Source organism: Indicator indicator, chromosome 11 (genome assembly GCF_027791375.1).
Source record: "Indicator indicator isolate 239-I01 chromosome 11, UM_Iind_1.1, whole genome shotgun sequence".
In the NCBI taxonomy this organism is placed as follows: Eukaryota; Metazoa; Chordata; class Aves; order Piciformes; family Indicatoridae; genus Indicator; species Indicator indicator.
The window spans coordinates 4,479,757-4,496,765 of record NC_072020.1 but is presented as its reverse complement, the minus strand read 5'-3'; the positions used below and the strand labels follow the sequence as shown (position 1 = coordinate 4,496,765).

Sequence of the window (17,009 nt, the reverse complement as noted above, 5' to 3'; positions counted from 1 at the left end):
AGGACTTGATTTTTACAGCTAGTCTTTTTAAATAAGAACACTCCCAGCTGCTTCTGCCTTCCCCGGCCACCCCTCCATTGCCTCTTGAGTTTGACAAATCAACTTCGTGCCTAATGGGAGAAACGTGTAAACTTTGTGTAAAATGTGTAAATAGGAAGCAGATCTATTGTAACTCATTGGAGTATTTTACTGTTCATGGAGTGCAAAAAGGCTCTAGGTTATGATGTGTTAAGGTTAACTTGCTAAAGCCTTTTCAAAAGAGTTGCTCATTTGTTGGTTTTTTTTAATTAAGATGCACTGAAAAAAAAGACAAAAAACAAAAACCACAAAAAAACCCAACCAAGAAACCACCACACAACAAAACCAACAAAAAATAACTTGACTAGGAGAAGATGAATTCTGTAGCTTAGCCTGACTTGAGTCCAAGGTACATGGGAAGCTCTTGAATGTGTCCTGTGAGCCCTCGTGTTCCATCACTTGAAGCATTGAAAGCGTTTGTGCTTTGATGCTGAGGAAAGCTCTCAGCTTCACTTTAGCTCTAGGTAGCTCTAATTTTGCTTCTGTAGATGAGTTCAGCTGAGTTATTGGAGTGCCTGAATGGATGAAACTTTGTCCTATCTTTTTTTTTCTGCTGTGTTCTCCTCCACAAGAGTCTAAACTTGAACTAATACCCTGCTGAGGTCAGCAGGCCTGCTGGGTACCTATTCCTGCGCTGCCGTTCCGTTGGCACCCTCATGCTCTCTGCTACTTGTTTTGGTGTTTGTTTCATTTTGTTTTTCAATGCTGCACTGGATTGTGGAAGGGAAAATGCTTTACTATGTGCTGCTGACACTGGAACGTGCTTTCTCGGTGCCCCCAACGAAAACAGTTTTCACAACTGGTGAGGTAAAGGTGGCGGTGACTTCCCGCAAGTCGAAGCTGCAGAACAGAATGACAGATAAGAATGTTGTAACAGAACATGTAGCAAAACCTGTGCTGGGAGAAGCTGTGTCTTGAAACCTCAGCAGAGAACCACAAAAAGCATTTAGTAATGGGATGGTACAAGCTGGAAACAACTTGAAGTCCTCGTGATGATTTTCAGGTTTCGTGCCTGTCGAGGACCACGGTCTTGTAAGCAGGGTGAGAATACTCCACACCCATTTGCTCTTTTCTCACCCAGAGCTGGACCTTAGCATAGGTAAAACAGGGAATCTCTTCGTGTCACAGTGGTTTTAAACTGAGAAAATACATCCCAAACCCAAACATCTAGCCCCTACTTGTTCAGAAAGGGAACAGAAGACCTCACAGAACCTTTAGTTACAGCCAGGTGATCCTAACTGATACTGCAGGGTTTTTTTTTCCTCTGTTTCTCCCAAACTTCTGCTGGGTGCTTGGGAAAAGAATTGAAATATCCTGGAACTGGAAGAGTCTGGAGGGAGCTTGGTTCTAGGGCTGAGCTGCTTTGGCTTCTAGAGCTGAGCTTGCTGGCTTCTAGAGCTGAGTTGAGATACACCTTTTTTTTTTTTTTTTTTTTTTTTTTTTTTGAAAGAGGAGATGGAGAGGAGTGAAGCAGGGAGGATTTAACATCTGCTTTCTTTTCCTTGCACTTCTGGTGGTATCTAAGCCAAGTTCCCTGTTCGTTAACATTATCACACTATACACAATTGGTGTGAATTGCTGTTTGTGCCAGACTATTAATAAATCATTAGCACTGATCATTTTGTGTGTAAATGAAACTGTCTTCTAGTCTTTGTGAGGAGAGACAGGTGGGTGGGTTGGTTGTTTGGATGGTTGGTTGTTTCCTGAATGAAGTAGCTCTTGAGGCAGTGCCATGGACACTAAGGATTTTTTTTTTTTTGAGAGAAGAAAACAAACCAAAACACATGGGTCAGTTACTGCATGTGTTTGAAGACTTCTATTTATTCTATGAACTGACAATGTTTTAGTAAGATGTCATCAGCTCTCTTTGCTGTTGTATGTGTGCACTTACTGCAAGTAAAATTTAAGTATCTTTTTATTTGAATGTATCTTAAAACAGTAGATAGAATAAAATTTATTCTAAAAAATAAAAAACAACCACAAAACCAACTCATGGACTTAATGGACCATTTTATATACCCAGAGGAAGAAAGCAATACCATATGAGAACTTCAAGTGTAAAAGTTAATCATGCAATCTGGAAGCATTATTTAGCCTTTCAACAAGCTGTAGGAGCTGTCCACCCACCAGAGAAAGCAATTGTAACACATCAGAAAGATGAGATTCAAGTTTTCTTCACTAATACCAATAAAATAACTGACAAGTTGCTTTGTTGTGTGTTATTCAGTGTTTTTCCTTTTCTTTTAAGGTGATCAAGCTTCCACCTTGATCCCTTGCTTTCATCTTTCAGTCAAAGATGAATAACAGGACATCGGCAGGTTTGGGTTTTAAATTTTTAGGCACAGAAGCTGTTCAAGTTTTGAGATTTTTTGAGGCACTGATGAAACTTAGGTCAAAACCAAAACTAGAGAAGTGGATGCAGTGTGGGGGTTTTGTGTTGGTTGGTTTTTTTTGTTTTGTTTTGTTTTTTTTTTTTTAATTCCAAGCAAGCAGGATTTAATGTTATGTGTTTGGAGCAGGACAGGGGTGGGAACTCTCCTGCTTGAAAGTATGCAAAAAACCCCTGTAGTGACAAAATGTGAAAGTACAAAGTCAGGAGGGAAACTCCCATAGGGACGGAAGTGAGCTCTGCTCTTAGCTAGTATTTTTGTTCCTGAGGAAGGAAACAGATTGAACAGCAGGTAAGGAGAAACTCAAAAATCCTGCACACATGGTGGGAGCTAAGTCATAGAATTATGGAATCATAGAATTTGTTTGGGTTGGAAAAGACCTCTGAGGTCATTGAGTCCAACCATCAAGACTTCTGATCCAGGCTGGAAAGGACCTCCAAAATCATCAAGTCATGATTGAAGAACTGGCTGGAGGAGGTCAGTGGTTCATAGCCAGCCTCATACATTGAGGAGAGGGATGTATGTGAGGGTGGGAGGGAAATAATGCCATTTATATCCCATGTTTGCACAGAGAGAAAGCTGGAGAGCAGGAATGCCAAAGGAAACTGCTGGAGGGCTTGCATTAGTGTGACACAACACTGCACAACAGTTGTGAGCAAGGCTGATGCTGTGCTGGGCACAGCCAGGGCCTGTGTTGGTGAGTAGAGAGACCTGTCCTGTCCCTCTGCCCAGCTCTGAGCCTGGGGGAGGCTCTTGATCAGGAAGTTAGGGGTTGATGGCAGGGATCCAGGGGGGGAGGAGCAGGGTGCAGGCAACGCTCCCTGCCTGAGGACAGGCTGAGTTAAACTGAGGGCTACTGAGGGCTGGTCAGTGGGATCCTGTGGCTCTACCAGGGGCAGAGTCAATGGCATGCCTGTGGCTCTACCAGAAGTAGAGTTTGGGATTCAGTTAATAGATTCATAGAATGGTTTGGGTTAGAAGGGACCTTGAAGATCATCTAGTTCCAACACCCCTGCCTAACAACATGATGCTGTGGCAGACAGAGGTTTTAGTAGTGGCTCCTGACTTAGGAACACATTTGTTGGCAGCTCTCCACATTGGACTGGAAGGTCCAGCAGTGTTGGTGAGGTGTGTCTTGCCTTCCTTTGGTTACAGACACAATCTGCTGCCTGGAGCTCATACTCATGTTGGAGAATTGGCATTGTTGGGCTGTGATGTGGCATCTTGCTGGGCACCCTTCAGACATGCCTTAACTCCATTAATCAGTCAGTTGAGACCACGGGGTGGCAGGAAAAATAACTGGTGCCTAGCAATGCTCTTAGCTGTGATGTAGGCAGGGGGCTTTCATGTGAGAGTGGCATACCCTCCAGAAGCTGATCATGTTTGTACTCAAAAGATTAGGGAGGTTTTTGTCCTGCTGAAATAGGTTTCAAGCTGTGCCAAATCCAATTGCTGTTCAGTTGATGCAGGCACTTAGGAATGATTAAAGCTTTACCAAGCCCCCTGCCAGATATTTTTCTTTCTTCAAGAGGATTTTAATGAACTCAGGGGATCCAGAAGTCAGACAGAAAAGGCTTTCACTGCTCTGCTAGGATGTTGAAATGTTCAAGTGTTAGCTAACTTGCAAATTCTTCCAGGCAGGCTATGCAGGGGGACTGCCTGGTTTATCTGCAGAGCTGGGAACAGCTGGCTGCAGTGTGCCTTGGCACAGCCCAGCTGCTGCTGGAGATGCATCCAGCTGCTGCCCTGTGAGCAGTGAGGACAGAGGGCAGGTGATGCAGCAAAGATGGGAAAGCAGAGCAGGATCCACACAGGATCCTGCTACCAAGTAGCAGGGCAGGTGAGGCTGTTCAGATCCAGTGTGCTGGCACAGCTCATGCTTCCCTTACACACTGCCCCAGCTCCCAGGGAGAGTTGCCCCTCCCTGGGGTGCAGGTGCTCCCTCATTCTTGGGGGCTGTCTGGATTTTCCCTCAGTCCCAAGAAGCTCTTGCTGCTTCCACCCTCTTTTTACAGCTGCCCTGTGCAGGGCCCTGCAAGGGCAGAGCCATTGGATCTTTCCCACTCATTGATATTGAGTTTGCAGCCAGCTGCTCTTTTCAGGGAGGTTTGCCAGCACCTGTTTAGAAATTAAGTTAATAAAGCTGGAACAGATCTAATTGGATCAAGTGGATGGAGAAAACAAAGTGCCTTTAAATAGAGAGGTTTTGATTTGCTACTTTGCCAGTGTTAATTCAGCCCCTCCACACGTGGTGCCAGAAAGAAGGATTTGAGTAAAGCTAAATTAAATGTCAGAGTTGGCAGCCTCAGGAGATTCCCCTCCCAGCCAAGCACCAGAGGTTGTGCCACTGCTGAAATCTGCAGCCCAAAGCCTGGGTTGGACCCAAGGGGCTAGTGCCCAGCTGCTGAGGCTGTCCCTGAGGCTGCTGCTTCCCCTGCAGTAAACCAGAGCAGCCCAGAGCATTGCAGCTACCAGGGGTGCTTGCCTTTCACAGATTTGCTGGCCCATCAGACTAGCTCAAATTAGCCCCTGCAGGTCAACTGGGAGCTGAATGGTGTCTCAGCAGCCTTTGCAGCCCTCTCCCATCTAGGGAATTTCTTCTGCTCCCAGAGGAGCAGGTAATGGATGTTTAGAGGAGGAGGATGATGTTGCTAAGCCACTTAGAGTCAGCTTTCCCCTTGTCTCCAGAAACAGTTCTGTGTCCTAGAGAAACAGTTCATAAAGGGCTGGAAGGAACCTTTAAAGGTCATCCAGTCCACCCCCACTGCAGTGAGCAGGGACATTCCCGACTAGATCAAGCTGCTCAGAGCCCCATCCAACCTCACCTGGAATGTTTCCTGGGATGGGGCTTCTGCCTGCTCTCCGGGCAACCTGGGTCAGTGTTTCAACACCCTCAGTGTGAAAAATTGCTTCCTTCTACACAGTCCAAATAAGAAGATGTTTTCTGCTTCTCAATGAAGACTGGTGGAACCAAGAAGCACCTGCAACAGAGCAGTGGCAGATCTCCACAGCACACACTTTAGTGCCCAGTCAGAAGAGGGCCCCATTGACCTGTGCTGCGTGGCTGTGAGACGTTCAGGAAGGAAGAAAAGAGATGAAATGATGTATTCAGTCGTCACTTGGATGCCAGGTGAGTCACTGCAAGGCCCTTTCCCCCCCTGATCTGTTTTACAACATTAGTACAGCTTCAATATTAAAACTGGCATGTGCAGTGACTGTAAAAAAAAAAAATTACAACCACAATTAGAGCAGGTTTCCAGCATCCAGGAAAGGTGGCAGGTGTGATTACTTACAAATGCCAAGCTGGTGGTGGGCTGCCAAATTACAAACAGTGCTTTCTCTGAAGGCTTTTCAGAGCCAAACAAACTTTGCTTGCAGTCCTTTCACAAGGAGAAAAGAGTTTTCACAGGTGAAACAACTCTTTCTCTAACTGGCCTTCTTGTGACTTAAAATGAGGAAATGTCTGGCCAAGGGTGGTGGTGGCTTGGCTGTTAGGAGGCTGTATTTGTAATATTTGATGTTAGTTTGTATTTTCCTCAGTTCAGAAGCAATGCACTAATTGGTTTTAAACTCTTGGTTGAAAGTTTTGGAGAAATGGGAACTTTGGACTGGTGTCCTGGGGGCAACAGTCTAAGAAGAGAATTCAGGTCTTTAGAGACTTGTTTACTGGGGAAAAAAAAAAAAAAAAAAAAGAAGCCAGAGTAGGTGGCTTGGAAATTGCTTAGAAGGAGCTTGAGTGGATGAAAAGCTGATGTAGAAAAGCAGTTCCACATTTTCAAGGTGAGATCCCCAAAAAGAGAGATTTGGTTTTGGTGGAGCAGAAAATTCTCCATTAGTGATTGCTGGCTTCCCTTTCATTGCAGATTTCAGCTCTCCCAGCTGCTGTTTGGAACAGCTCCTCATCATGTTTTTGTGTTCAGCTCTTGGCCACAACCATTTGGTTTTGTTTCCTAATCTTCCTGTGTTTGGTAGAATGTTCTTTAGTGCAAATATTTCCTGTGTTTGATTTTCTGTGCATTGTTTTTTGCCTATTAACTGGAGAAGGACTCAGTCCTGAGGTGTTCACCTGCCTCTCTCCTTTGGCAAGCAGCTGCTTTTTTTTATTATTATTATTAATGCACCCATTTGGGAGAAATTCTGTGAATTATGCAACACAAAATCATCTCCTCTTTTAGCTTAGGGAATTCCTTACCTGTGAGAACCAGCTACTGAAGCAGACCCAGGAGCTGCAGGAGGGTTACCTGTGGGGAAGGAGGAGAGTACAGGTAAAACCCTTTTCTTCATAGTCTGGTACTGGTTTTGCACAGCTGCAAGTGTGGGGCTTTTGGCAGGTGAGTGCTAGGCATAATCTTATGGTTTAGTGGCAGTGCTGCATGAACAGTTGGACTTGATGATCTTAAAGCTCTTTTCCAACACCAAATTGTTTGTTTCCCTCCTTCTCCCCACACCAGTGGGTGAGAGCTAACTCAGGCTGCCTCTGTGATACGTGGGAGCAACCTGTTTCCTTGTGAGACACTGACTAGATTACCTTGACTTCTCCTCTCAGGATCATCTTCTGCTCTCTTCAGGGCTCTGTCCTTGCTCCCTCCTCCAGAGAGTGCTGGGCTCACCACACAGCAGGGAATGCTTTGCTTATTCAGCCATTTGCAGCTGGCAGCAGAACTTTCATAATGAGTTGACAGCATGAAATAAATGAGAGGAAGGCGAAACATGTTGGTGTTTGTTCCTCTTTCAGTGTTAAGCACTGTTGACTGTTCAGAATCACAGAATCATTCAGGTTGGAAAAGGCCTCAGGATCACCAAGTCCAACCCAGAATTGTGCTCTATGAGGGTCACCCCTAAACCATATCCCCAAGCACCGTATCCAAACCACCTGTAAACACATCCAGGGTTGGTGACTCAATCATCTCCCTGGGCAGCACATTCCAATCCCTGACCACTCTTGCTGGAAAGAATGTTTTCCTAATGTCCAGTCTAAACCTTCCCAGTTGTACCTTGAGGCTATTCCCTCTTGTTCTATCAGTAATTACCTGGGAGACCAGCCCCAGCTTCTCTACACTAGAAACTAGAAACATTCACTAGAAACGTGGGCTTTGTGTCTCAGTCAGTGCTTTACAAGCAGACTCACCATGAAGGCAGTCTGGCAGTACTGTGCTGATGTGTTTGTATTTGAAGTTCCCCACAGAATTCCCAGGTTTTGGGACTGACCCAAATTGCTGCTGACTGCAGCACACAAGGAATTTTATTCATGCTGCAGAATGGAAACATGTTTTCCTGCCTCTCTTTATAGCAAGACACCCAGCATTGTGTGGTGACAGGACAAGAAGTGGGAAGTGAAATAATTTTAATAGAGTCATCAATGTATGAGAAACCACAAAAGAAAGAAAACATCGCCTGGAAAATTCTACAGAAGTATGTATTGCATTGGATAGTCTTACAGACAAATTTTCAGTGAATACATGGCATGTTTTTAAAACACTGATTCCAAGAGGACAACAAATTAACTTTTCTCTTTCTGTACAGGCATGGGAGTGTGACTCATTTTGTCTCCTCTAGCTGTAGTTTGGTGTTCTTTAGGAAGAGTATTCGTATTCCTCAGCGCTGCGGCGGCCAAAATCCATCCAGCCCATGTAGTCTCTGTCATTTATCCTGTGTGTGGGATCGATGCTCTGTACCCTGTTTCCCAGCACTGAGAGTCTTCCAGTGGAACCTGAAGAGGAAGCATTTGGGAGAGCAGACAGTAAGTGGACGGTTTTTCAGGTTCATCCAACCCAAAGGTTAGGGGATGCCCTGCTGAAAAGCAGCTCCAGGGAGAAAGACCTTGGAGTGCTGGTGGACAGCAAGTTCTGCATGGGACAGCAATGTGCCCTTGTGGCCAAGAGAGCCAATGGGATCCTGGGGTGCAGCAAGAAAGGAGTAGCCAGGAGGTCTACAGAGGTTCTTCTACCTCTCTACTCTGCCCTGCTGAAACCACACCCGCAATCCTGTGTCCAGTTTTGGGCTCCCCAGTTCAAGAGAGACAGAGACCTGCTGGAGAGAGTCCAAGGGAGAGCCAGGAGGATGCTTAGGGGACTTGAGCATCTCCCCTGTGAAGAGAGACTGAGAGCCCTGGGGCTGTTTAGTCTGGAGAAGAGAAGGCTGAGAGGGATCTGATCAATGTCTATCAACAGCTGAGGGGTGGGTGTCAAGTGGAGGGGGCCAGGCTCTTTTTGGTGGTTCACAGTGATAAGCCAAGGAGCAATGGGTTCAAACTTGAACAGAGAAGATTTCACCTCAACACAAGGAGAAACTTTTTTACAGTGAGGGTGACAGAGCCCTGGAACAGGCTGCCCAGGGGGATTGTGGAGTCTCCTTCTCTGGAGACTTTCCAAACCCACCTGGATGCATTCCTGTGCAGGCTACCCTAAGTGATGCTGCTCTGGCAAGGGAGTGGGGCTGGAGGATCTCTGGAGGTCCTTTCCAACCTTTAAGTACTGTGAGACTGTGAAAGCATTTTGTGATTCTGGGATGTCTCCTTTGCTTCCTTTTTCTCTACAAAGTCCAACCCATTTCTCACTCATCTCTTAAGACCAACCCCACTTGCTGGTGTTTGGAGAGGTGCTACAGGTGCAAAATAACTCTGCTCTAGAGCAGACTCAGGCCTGAGAGAGGATTCCAGCATGGCCCCATGCTGCTTCAAGAGCCACAAACCCTAAGTACTGGAGCTCTTACAGTGCAGAGTCAGTAACAGACAGGGCAGAGGTTTTGTGGAGGAGTGGGAACAGTCCTAAAATGGAGAGCTGTGTGTGAAATTTGTACTTGGAGATGTCTGTTGCTGGAACTCTACAGGGCCTAGGACTATGTCAGGGATATTTTCATTGTTGATCCAAAGCTTTCATGATTCCTTTCACAGCAGGGCTGGATGCTGATCTCTGAACTTGCCTTATCCTTTTGGTCTTTCTTAAGGCATCCAAGAGACACAAACTATTTTCAAGGAGAATTTATGCTTTTAAAAAGGGGCTGTAATCCTCTGTTTTGACAGCCTCACATCATGTAACTAAAGATGCAGGGAAAGGTAAGTTACTTCTCCCTGTACTCCCCGAAAATGGACAGTTTGATCTTAAGACTTAAGTGAGGAAGGAACAGATTAAGCATATCAGTATATAATAGTGCAGATTGAGGCTTGAGCAATACTTGGATGGATCAACAAGGAAAAGAAGCCCAAATCAAACCCCACAAATCCAGATCTACAAAACTGCTTTGCTTAATTTCTTGTGTTTTGAGGGACCCCTTCTGTGCTTTGATATTTCAAAGTTTTCCTTGTGTAATTATTTATAATGAACAAGACCAACTGCACTGTTTTGTTAGGGATTGCAGATGGATAGCAGAGTAAAAAGTACCCCCAAAAAAACCCCAAACCAGCCATGTTTTAGACAAAATGACCAAAAAAAAAAAAATCTAATTCTCTGTAGAATTCTACTCTTAAAATGCTCCAAACCTGTAAAATTCACATTGGTAATTAAAAATATGCAATTAAGTTGATGAGATTTCTTCTGGGAATTATAATCAGGCAGGCTCAGACAACGCAGATGTTGGTATTTAAGAGATTTTGGAGCCTGCAGTGACCTGCAGGCTGTGATGGCTCCCCTGGAGCCATTGTGGTCTGGCCTGGCAAGGGCTCTTTAGAGGATGGTAAATGTGTCACTGGCTTGACAGCTTCTCTTCTGCACAGTGCCAGGGTCATGCTGAAAGCCTGCAGATGAAGTTAATTGAAATCTCAGCGTCACAAACAGTAAGATTCATTTCTTAACAGCACCTTAATGACCTCTCCTCAAAGCAGCAGAGATGTCCTGTGGATCCTGCAGACTCAATGTACAGCAAAGCCGCTCACAACTGCAGTGGCTTGGCTACAAGGCTGCTGTCTAGCCCTAACCTCTCCAGAGAATTTAACTCTCTCCCTGTTGTAACTGGGAATATTATCCAAAGTCAGTCTTTCTGTTAACTATAAAGGCAAACACCATCATTGGTGACCAAATTCACAGACTTTCTTCCCTTCTAGATGGAATTCTTTATTGAGCATCATGCTTTAGGTCACTTCAAGAGTGAATAATACAGTAGGTGTGAGTGTTCTGCAGAGATTTCTAAAGGGGACTGCCCAGAACCTTTCTGTACAATGAACTATAATGGTTTGATGGGAACACTGCATGTGTTGTTATTAATCAAGTAAATACTTTTTTCCCCCTCTGAATCACCTCTTCTACATCTATACCTACAATTTAGAGCCCAACTCACCTAGTCATGTCAGAAGAATCACATCATCTGCTAACTGTCCCTTTGTAGAGTTAATTATATAACTCATTTAACACATATGCAGGAAATTCTCCGTCATACTAATACTTAGCAAAAAGATATCTCATGACCAAAGTGGGTTTTTAAAACTTCATCTGGTTATAAGGTATTTGGAAATCACAGAACTACAGAATGTCTTAGGTTGGGAGGGACCTCAGAGATCATCTCCTCCAACCTCCCCATCATGGGCAAATCAGCTGCTGAAGATCTCACCCAACCTGGCCTTCAACACCCCCAGGGAGGAGGCAGCCACAGCCTCTCTGGGCAGCCTATTCCAGAGTCTCACCATCCTCAGACTGAATAACTTCTTCCTCAGCTCCAGTCTAACCCTGCTCTCCCTCAGCTTCAAACCATTCCCCCTTGTCCTGTCTCTAGACACCCTCATGGAAAGTCCCTCTGCAGCCTTCCTGTAGGATCCCTTCAGGTATTGGAAGGCAGCTCTAAGGTTCCCCCAGATTCCTCACTTCTCCAGGCTGAACAACCCCAGCTCCCTCAGACTATCTTCATAGCTAGCAAAGGTGTACCAGCCCTTGATCCCTCTCTGTGGCCTCCTCTGGACTCACTCCAGTAACTCTGTGTCCTACTTATGCTGGGGACACCAGAACTGGAGTCAGTATTGGAGGTGGGGTCTCAGCAGAGCCAGAGTCAAGGGGCAGAATCCCCTCTCCTGCCCTCCTGGCCACACTCCTCTGGCTGCAGCCCAGCACACAGCTGCCTGCTGGGCTGCCATGAGGGCACTGCTGGCTCATGGGGAGCTTCTCAGCAATCAACACTCACTCTAACCAAGTCTCTTTCTTCAGAGCTGCTTTCAACCCACTCTGCATCCAGCCTGGATTTGTGCCTGGGATTGGCCCAGCACAGATGCAGGACCTTGCACTTTGACTTGTTGAACCTCATGCATTGTACTGGCCACAAACTAGAATGAGAAGTTCAGTTTCCATGTCAGTGAGTGATAATGACTACAGGGGGGAAAGGTAATGAGGACTCTGCTTTATAGATGACTGAAATAACATTGACTCAGTACCAGCTTTAACTATAGCACTGAATTGGTGGAATTTCATACCTGAATTCTCTTTCCACTAGATTATGTGAGCTGCTCGAAGAAGTTCCTTAATGAATCTTGTGCAAATGGGTAACATGAAGTTGCTCAGGCTGCATTGGAAGTGCTCTTTGTGCACTGAAGAATGTGTGTGGCTGCATGTGCAATGCACAAACGAGCACGTGGCAACTCTTAATTGCAGACTGCATCATCTGCCACTGTCCAGTTCTGGGCTCCTCAGTTTAAGAAGGACATTGAGATACTTGATTGTGTCCAGAAAAGGGCAATGAGGCTGGGGAGGGGTCTGGAGCACAAGCCCTGTGAGGAGAGGTTGAGGGAGCTGGGGGTGTTTAGCCTGGAGAAGAGGAGGCTCAGGGGAGACCTTATCGCTCTCTACAACTACCTGAAAGGAGGTAGTTGTCTCTTCTCCCAGGCACCCAGCACCAGAACAAGAGGACACAGTCTCAAGCTGCACCAGGGGAAGTTTAGGCTTGAGGTGAGGAGAAAGTTCTTCACAGAAAGAGTAATTGGCCATTGGAATGTGCTGCCCAGGGAAGTGGTAGAATCACTGTCCCAGGAGGTGTTCAAAAAAGATTGGATGTGGCACTTGGTGCCATGGTTTAGTTGTCAGGAGGTGTTAGGTATTAGGTAATAGGTTGGACTTGATGATCTCTGAGATCCTTTCCAACCTGGTTGATTCTGTGTGAAAAATAATAAGAGGATTTTGCCTAGCAGAGAGATCAGCAGGGAGGCTGTTGAGAGGGGAAGGTTAAGTGGTCTGCTTAGGTTGTGTGGAGAGAGAGAGGAGGAGAAAGCTCTTATTTACATAACACAAATTTTATCCTCAGCACCATCTGGGGCTGGGAGTGAATACATTTCTCCGTGTCTGTATGCCCAGGCAATCCTAATTACTGCCCTCTTTGCTTCTCAGATGTCCTCTTTTCCTGCAGTGCAGGGGACAGACTAGAGTGAAACTATCACAAGTGACTTAATAAACCACCTGATACAAAGCAAGCTCTTTAATTCCATTACTGTACTGGTGCTTCATGCTCTTGTCACAAACACAGTGCCATGGAGGTGTTAAGTAACTGCAAGATTGTTTTTCCAGGCTGCCTGAGACCAAAACCCTGACAGGAATTGACATGTTTTGAAGTAAATGTGCCATTACTTATCACTGCTCTGAGTTACTGTGTTTGTGAATGTGAACTCTGAGCTTTCAAAAAGCTTTCACACTTTTACAACTTGCTTTAGGGGGGGAAAAAAAAAGCATGAAAAATCCCATACTCAGAAGATATCCCTGGTACAGGTGTTTGTGGCTGAGGTGATCATAGTATCACAGTGCATTAGAGGTTGGAAGGGACCTCCAGAGATCATTGAGTGTAACTCCGCTGCCAAAGCTGGATCACTTAGCGTAGTCTGCACAGGAATGCATCCAGGTAGGTTTGGAAAGTCTCTGGAGAAGGAGACTCCACAAGCTCTCTGGGCAGCCTGTTCCATTTGATTTGTATTTGTAGTTAGGAAAGTTTTCTTGCCCTTATAACAAAAGGGAAGGAGGGAGGGGGGGAGGTCAACTGAAAGAAAAGGCTCAAAGAAAATGCAGTTACCGTCTTTTACCTGAGAATACAACATGCTGAAAATAACACCAAAATGATTGAAGTAAGCTAAAACTAAAAGCTGGACTCTGACCTGACAGGCAGGTTACACTGTCTTCAGTCACCTGAAGCAAGCAGCTTTCAGTCAGTGGCTGCTAGGTACAAGGCGAGAGAATGCTCTGCCTCAGGAATAAGCAGGCAACAGCTGCATTCTGTCTCCTCTAGATGTTCATTCATGACAGGGCTATCTTAACAGCTAGGTACCCCTGCAGGAATGTCCACTGACAAGAAGTATCACATGGAGCAGGCTCTAAGCAGTACCTTTTCTGGCTTGCTGGAGATACTTGGCCAACAAGGCAGCGATGTTAGCTCTTTGGTCAATGCTTCCCTCCAGCCGCGGCACGGATTTCAGCGAGCCGGCAGAGGAAGGGGCACGGACGTGCCGGTGATGCTCTGTCGAGCTCTGCTCAAGCTCAGCAGCCAGTGGGTTCCCATTGTGCAAGGCCAGGGTTTGCTGTCCGACGGAGCTTGCTGAGAGCACAGCAAGGACCAGGCAGATGCATATACTGCTGTACATTGCTGGAGGGAAGAGGAACAACAGGCTGTGAAACTGACCACGGTTACTACACTGCGTGTTGTCCCTACCCGCATCTCCCACCGGCAGTGCTGGTTTGTGAGCAAAATAAGCTTGCATAAGCTTGTTTGTTTGGTTTTTTAAATGAAGGTGACTGTGGGATCTGTGTTAAGCTGGGAAAACATGTATGTGACTAGTTACATGTCCCTTGATAAGAGGAGGAGAGACTGGAAGGAACAAAAGTAAGACACTGTAGTATGAGCTATGTCACCCTGAGCTACTCAGCTCTTGGCTTTTCTTTTTTTGGAAGCTGCACTTTATTAAAACTTAAGATTCATGAATCAAGCTCTCTGAAAAAAATCTCAGGATTCAAATATTCCAGTATTTTGCTGTTGTACTAGTGCCTGCTCTTTTTACAAGTATTCAGTTTGGACAAATGCCCTGAGGAGCCTTTATTCTATCAGACTTCACTGGTTTGAACTTTAGTGTTCAAGAGGTTTCATTTCATCATATGCAGGGGAAAAAAAACCAATCCAAAACTTCTTTCAAGGAAAGAAAACCCAAAATCTAACACTTGCTCCAGCATTTGAGTAGTAAGAACTGTAAGTACTGTACGAAGTAATGTGCAACTTTTTCACTGTGAGGGTGGTAAAGCACTGGCCCAGGTTGCCCAGAGAAATGGTAGGTGTCCCATCCTTGGAAACATTCCAGGTCAGGTTGGACAGGGCTCTGAGCAACCTGATCCAGTTGAAGATGTCACTATTCACTGCAGGGATGTTGGATTAGATGACCTTTAAAGGTCTCTTCCAACCCAAACCATTTTATGATTCTATGAAATAGTATTTTTCTCAGTTATTAGCAGAAACAAGCTACCTAGTATTCAATGTTGTAGGGGTAATTTCCATTTATAGATACACATGAATTAGGTGTATGAGTATTTTTTTAACGATTTACTTTTGGAACAGTACACTGAACATCACTGTCAAATTTTAAAGATGAGAAAATGAAGTTTATTTGCCCACCACATATGCTAGATGGAAAACATGCAAAAAATAGAAAAATAAACTTTTTTTTTCTTTTTTTAGTATTGTAAGGAGATTAATGAAAAATGTCCAAGTATCACACCAACACGATTATTAGTGATGTGCCCACAAAGATTTTGGAAACCAGAAACTGAAGGTGCATTGCATCCTTTCCATTTTAACTGACTCAGTTCTTGTATTTTTCATGCGTATGTGTGTGTATGTATATATATGTGTGTGTGTGTGTATATAGATATATACAAATGCTGTAGCCGTTAACCTGACTCTCTCTCTCTCTCTCTCTCTCTCTCTCTCTGTAATTTTCATAATGACGACTGCGAACAAAATCTCACCCCACAAGCAGTTTCCCTTCCCGGGTCCGGAGCACCGCCTGCTCTCCCAGCTGCGCACCGGGCAGCTCCAGCAGAGCCCCGTCGTTCTCCGCAGACCCTCTCCCCACCCGGGAGCAGCTCGAATTTCTCTTCCCCCGCCGGACCCAGTAGCGTTTCTTCCAGCAGCCGGCGGGATGCCTTCAGACCTGCCGCACCGGTAAGCTCCAGAACCCTCCCCTTTCGCATCCCCCCACAAAGGAGCGATGCACTCAGGTGCTTCCTACCTTTCTCGCTGCGCGTTCCAGAAGTCGGAGCCGGGGAGGGAGCGAGGCCCCGTGTGTGCCCAGGCAGGGAAGTTAGCTGAGATTCAGTCTCGGTCCCTTAAATAGCGGCGGGCACCCCGGCGGTGTTTGCACAGCTCTGACGCAGCCGGGGCCGCCGCCCGCTCAGCCCCGCGCCGGCGGGACCGCAGGGGTGGGGGTGGGTATGCTGTGGGGGGTGTGTGTATGATGTGTGGGGGGGTCTATGTGTTTCATGTGGGGAGCGAGGCTCCTTCCCCGTCCTCCCGGGGACGCGGCGTGAGGCTCGCCCCGCCCGAGGGGATGGCCCCTGCCGGCCGCTCTAGGCTCGCCCTGGGCACGGGCGGTCTGGAAGCCCAGGCTGGCTTGCAGCTGGGCATTAAAAAAACTGTTTTCCTTTTCCCCTGCCAAAATACCACGGTGAGAGGCTTCTAGTGGGACTCCCAGCAGCAGCACCGGCTCCCCGGTCTGCGGCAAGCGGGTCGGGCTCGCCCCAACGATGTTTGTCGGCGGGGGTCTAACGGTTTGGGCTCTTCTCGCCGTGACCTGGGTACAAGCACCTCCAGCCTCCTCGCCCGGGGGTCCTCCCGCTGACTTTAGTTCAGGAAGATGGGGCTGCCCTTTTATTAAAAAACTCCAAACGAGCAACCAAACGCAAGGCCCCCTAGAGAGCTGGGGATGTTTTCCCTCACAGACCACCACACCTACAAGTGTCCCACGGCCGTGGCGGGGACCGCGGCCCCGTCCCACGCTTTCCACTCTGCCGGTGCTGTCCAGCAGGTCGAGCCCTCGCAGCCCCGGACTCCCTCCTCTCGGCAAGGGGAGGAAACCTCCTCCATCCTCGCACTACAGCGACGAGGTCGGGCCGGGCGCTTGCCACCGGCTCCAGTCTTCCAAGGCATAGCGCGGGGGGTGCGTGCGTCCTCAACCCACAGGGGAAAGAGCTGGGGGGGCGGGGGGGGGGCAGTTGCGCTTCTTCCCCGTCTCGTCCCCTCCGCTCCGGTGCTGCCCATGTGCGTGCGGCACGCGTCGCCGCTGGCACCGGCCCCGGCGCTCCCGCTGCTGATTCTGCGGCGGCCGGCAGAGGGCGCGCAGGCCCCGCGCGGGGCTTCGCTCAGCGCCCCTCGTGCAACCGCGCGAGCCCGGTGCCCGGGCACGGCCCGGGGCAGAGCCGCACCGAGAAATGGCGAAGCGCCGCGGCGGGAGGGTGCCGGCAGGTGGGGCTCGGTGCGAACAGGCCGCGCCTCCGCAGGGCGGCGGAGCCGTCCCACAGGGGCGCAGCCAGTGGTGCTTCGAGCGCCGCGGCACCATATGCCCCACAGCTCCCCAGGCTGAGAGCCTGCGGGCACGAGGGT

The 17,009-nt window shown here is 47.3% G+C and overlaps 1 protein-coding gene across 1 annotated transcript; it reads right to left on the bottom strand.

The window, feature by feature from the left end:
- Positions 1-8,041: 8,041 nt before the first annotated feature.
- On the bottom strand, positions 8,042-14,004 carry CCK (cholecystokinin). Its single transcript, XM_054385076.1, has 3 exons — positions 13,749-14,004; positions 11,821-11,823; positions 8,042-8,178 (listed from the first exon to the last, which is right to left on the bottom strand). Exons 1-3 carry the CDS (start codon positions 14,002-14,004, stop codon positions 8,042-8,044), a joined length of 396 nt encoding a protein of 131 aa, XP_054241051.1.
- Positions 14,005-17,009: the final 3,005 nt, after the last annotated feature.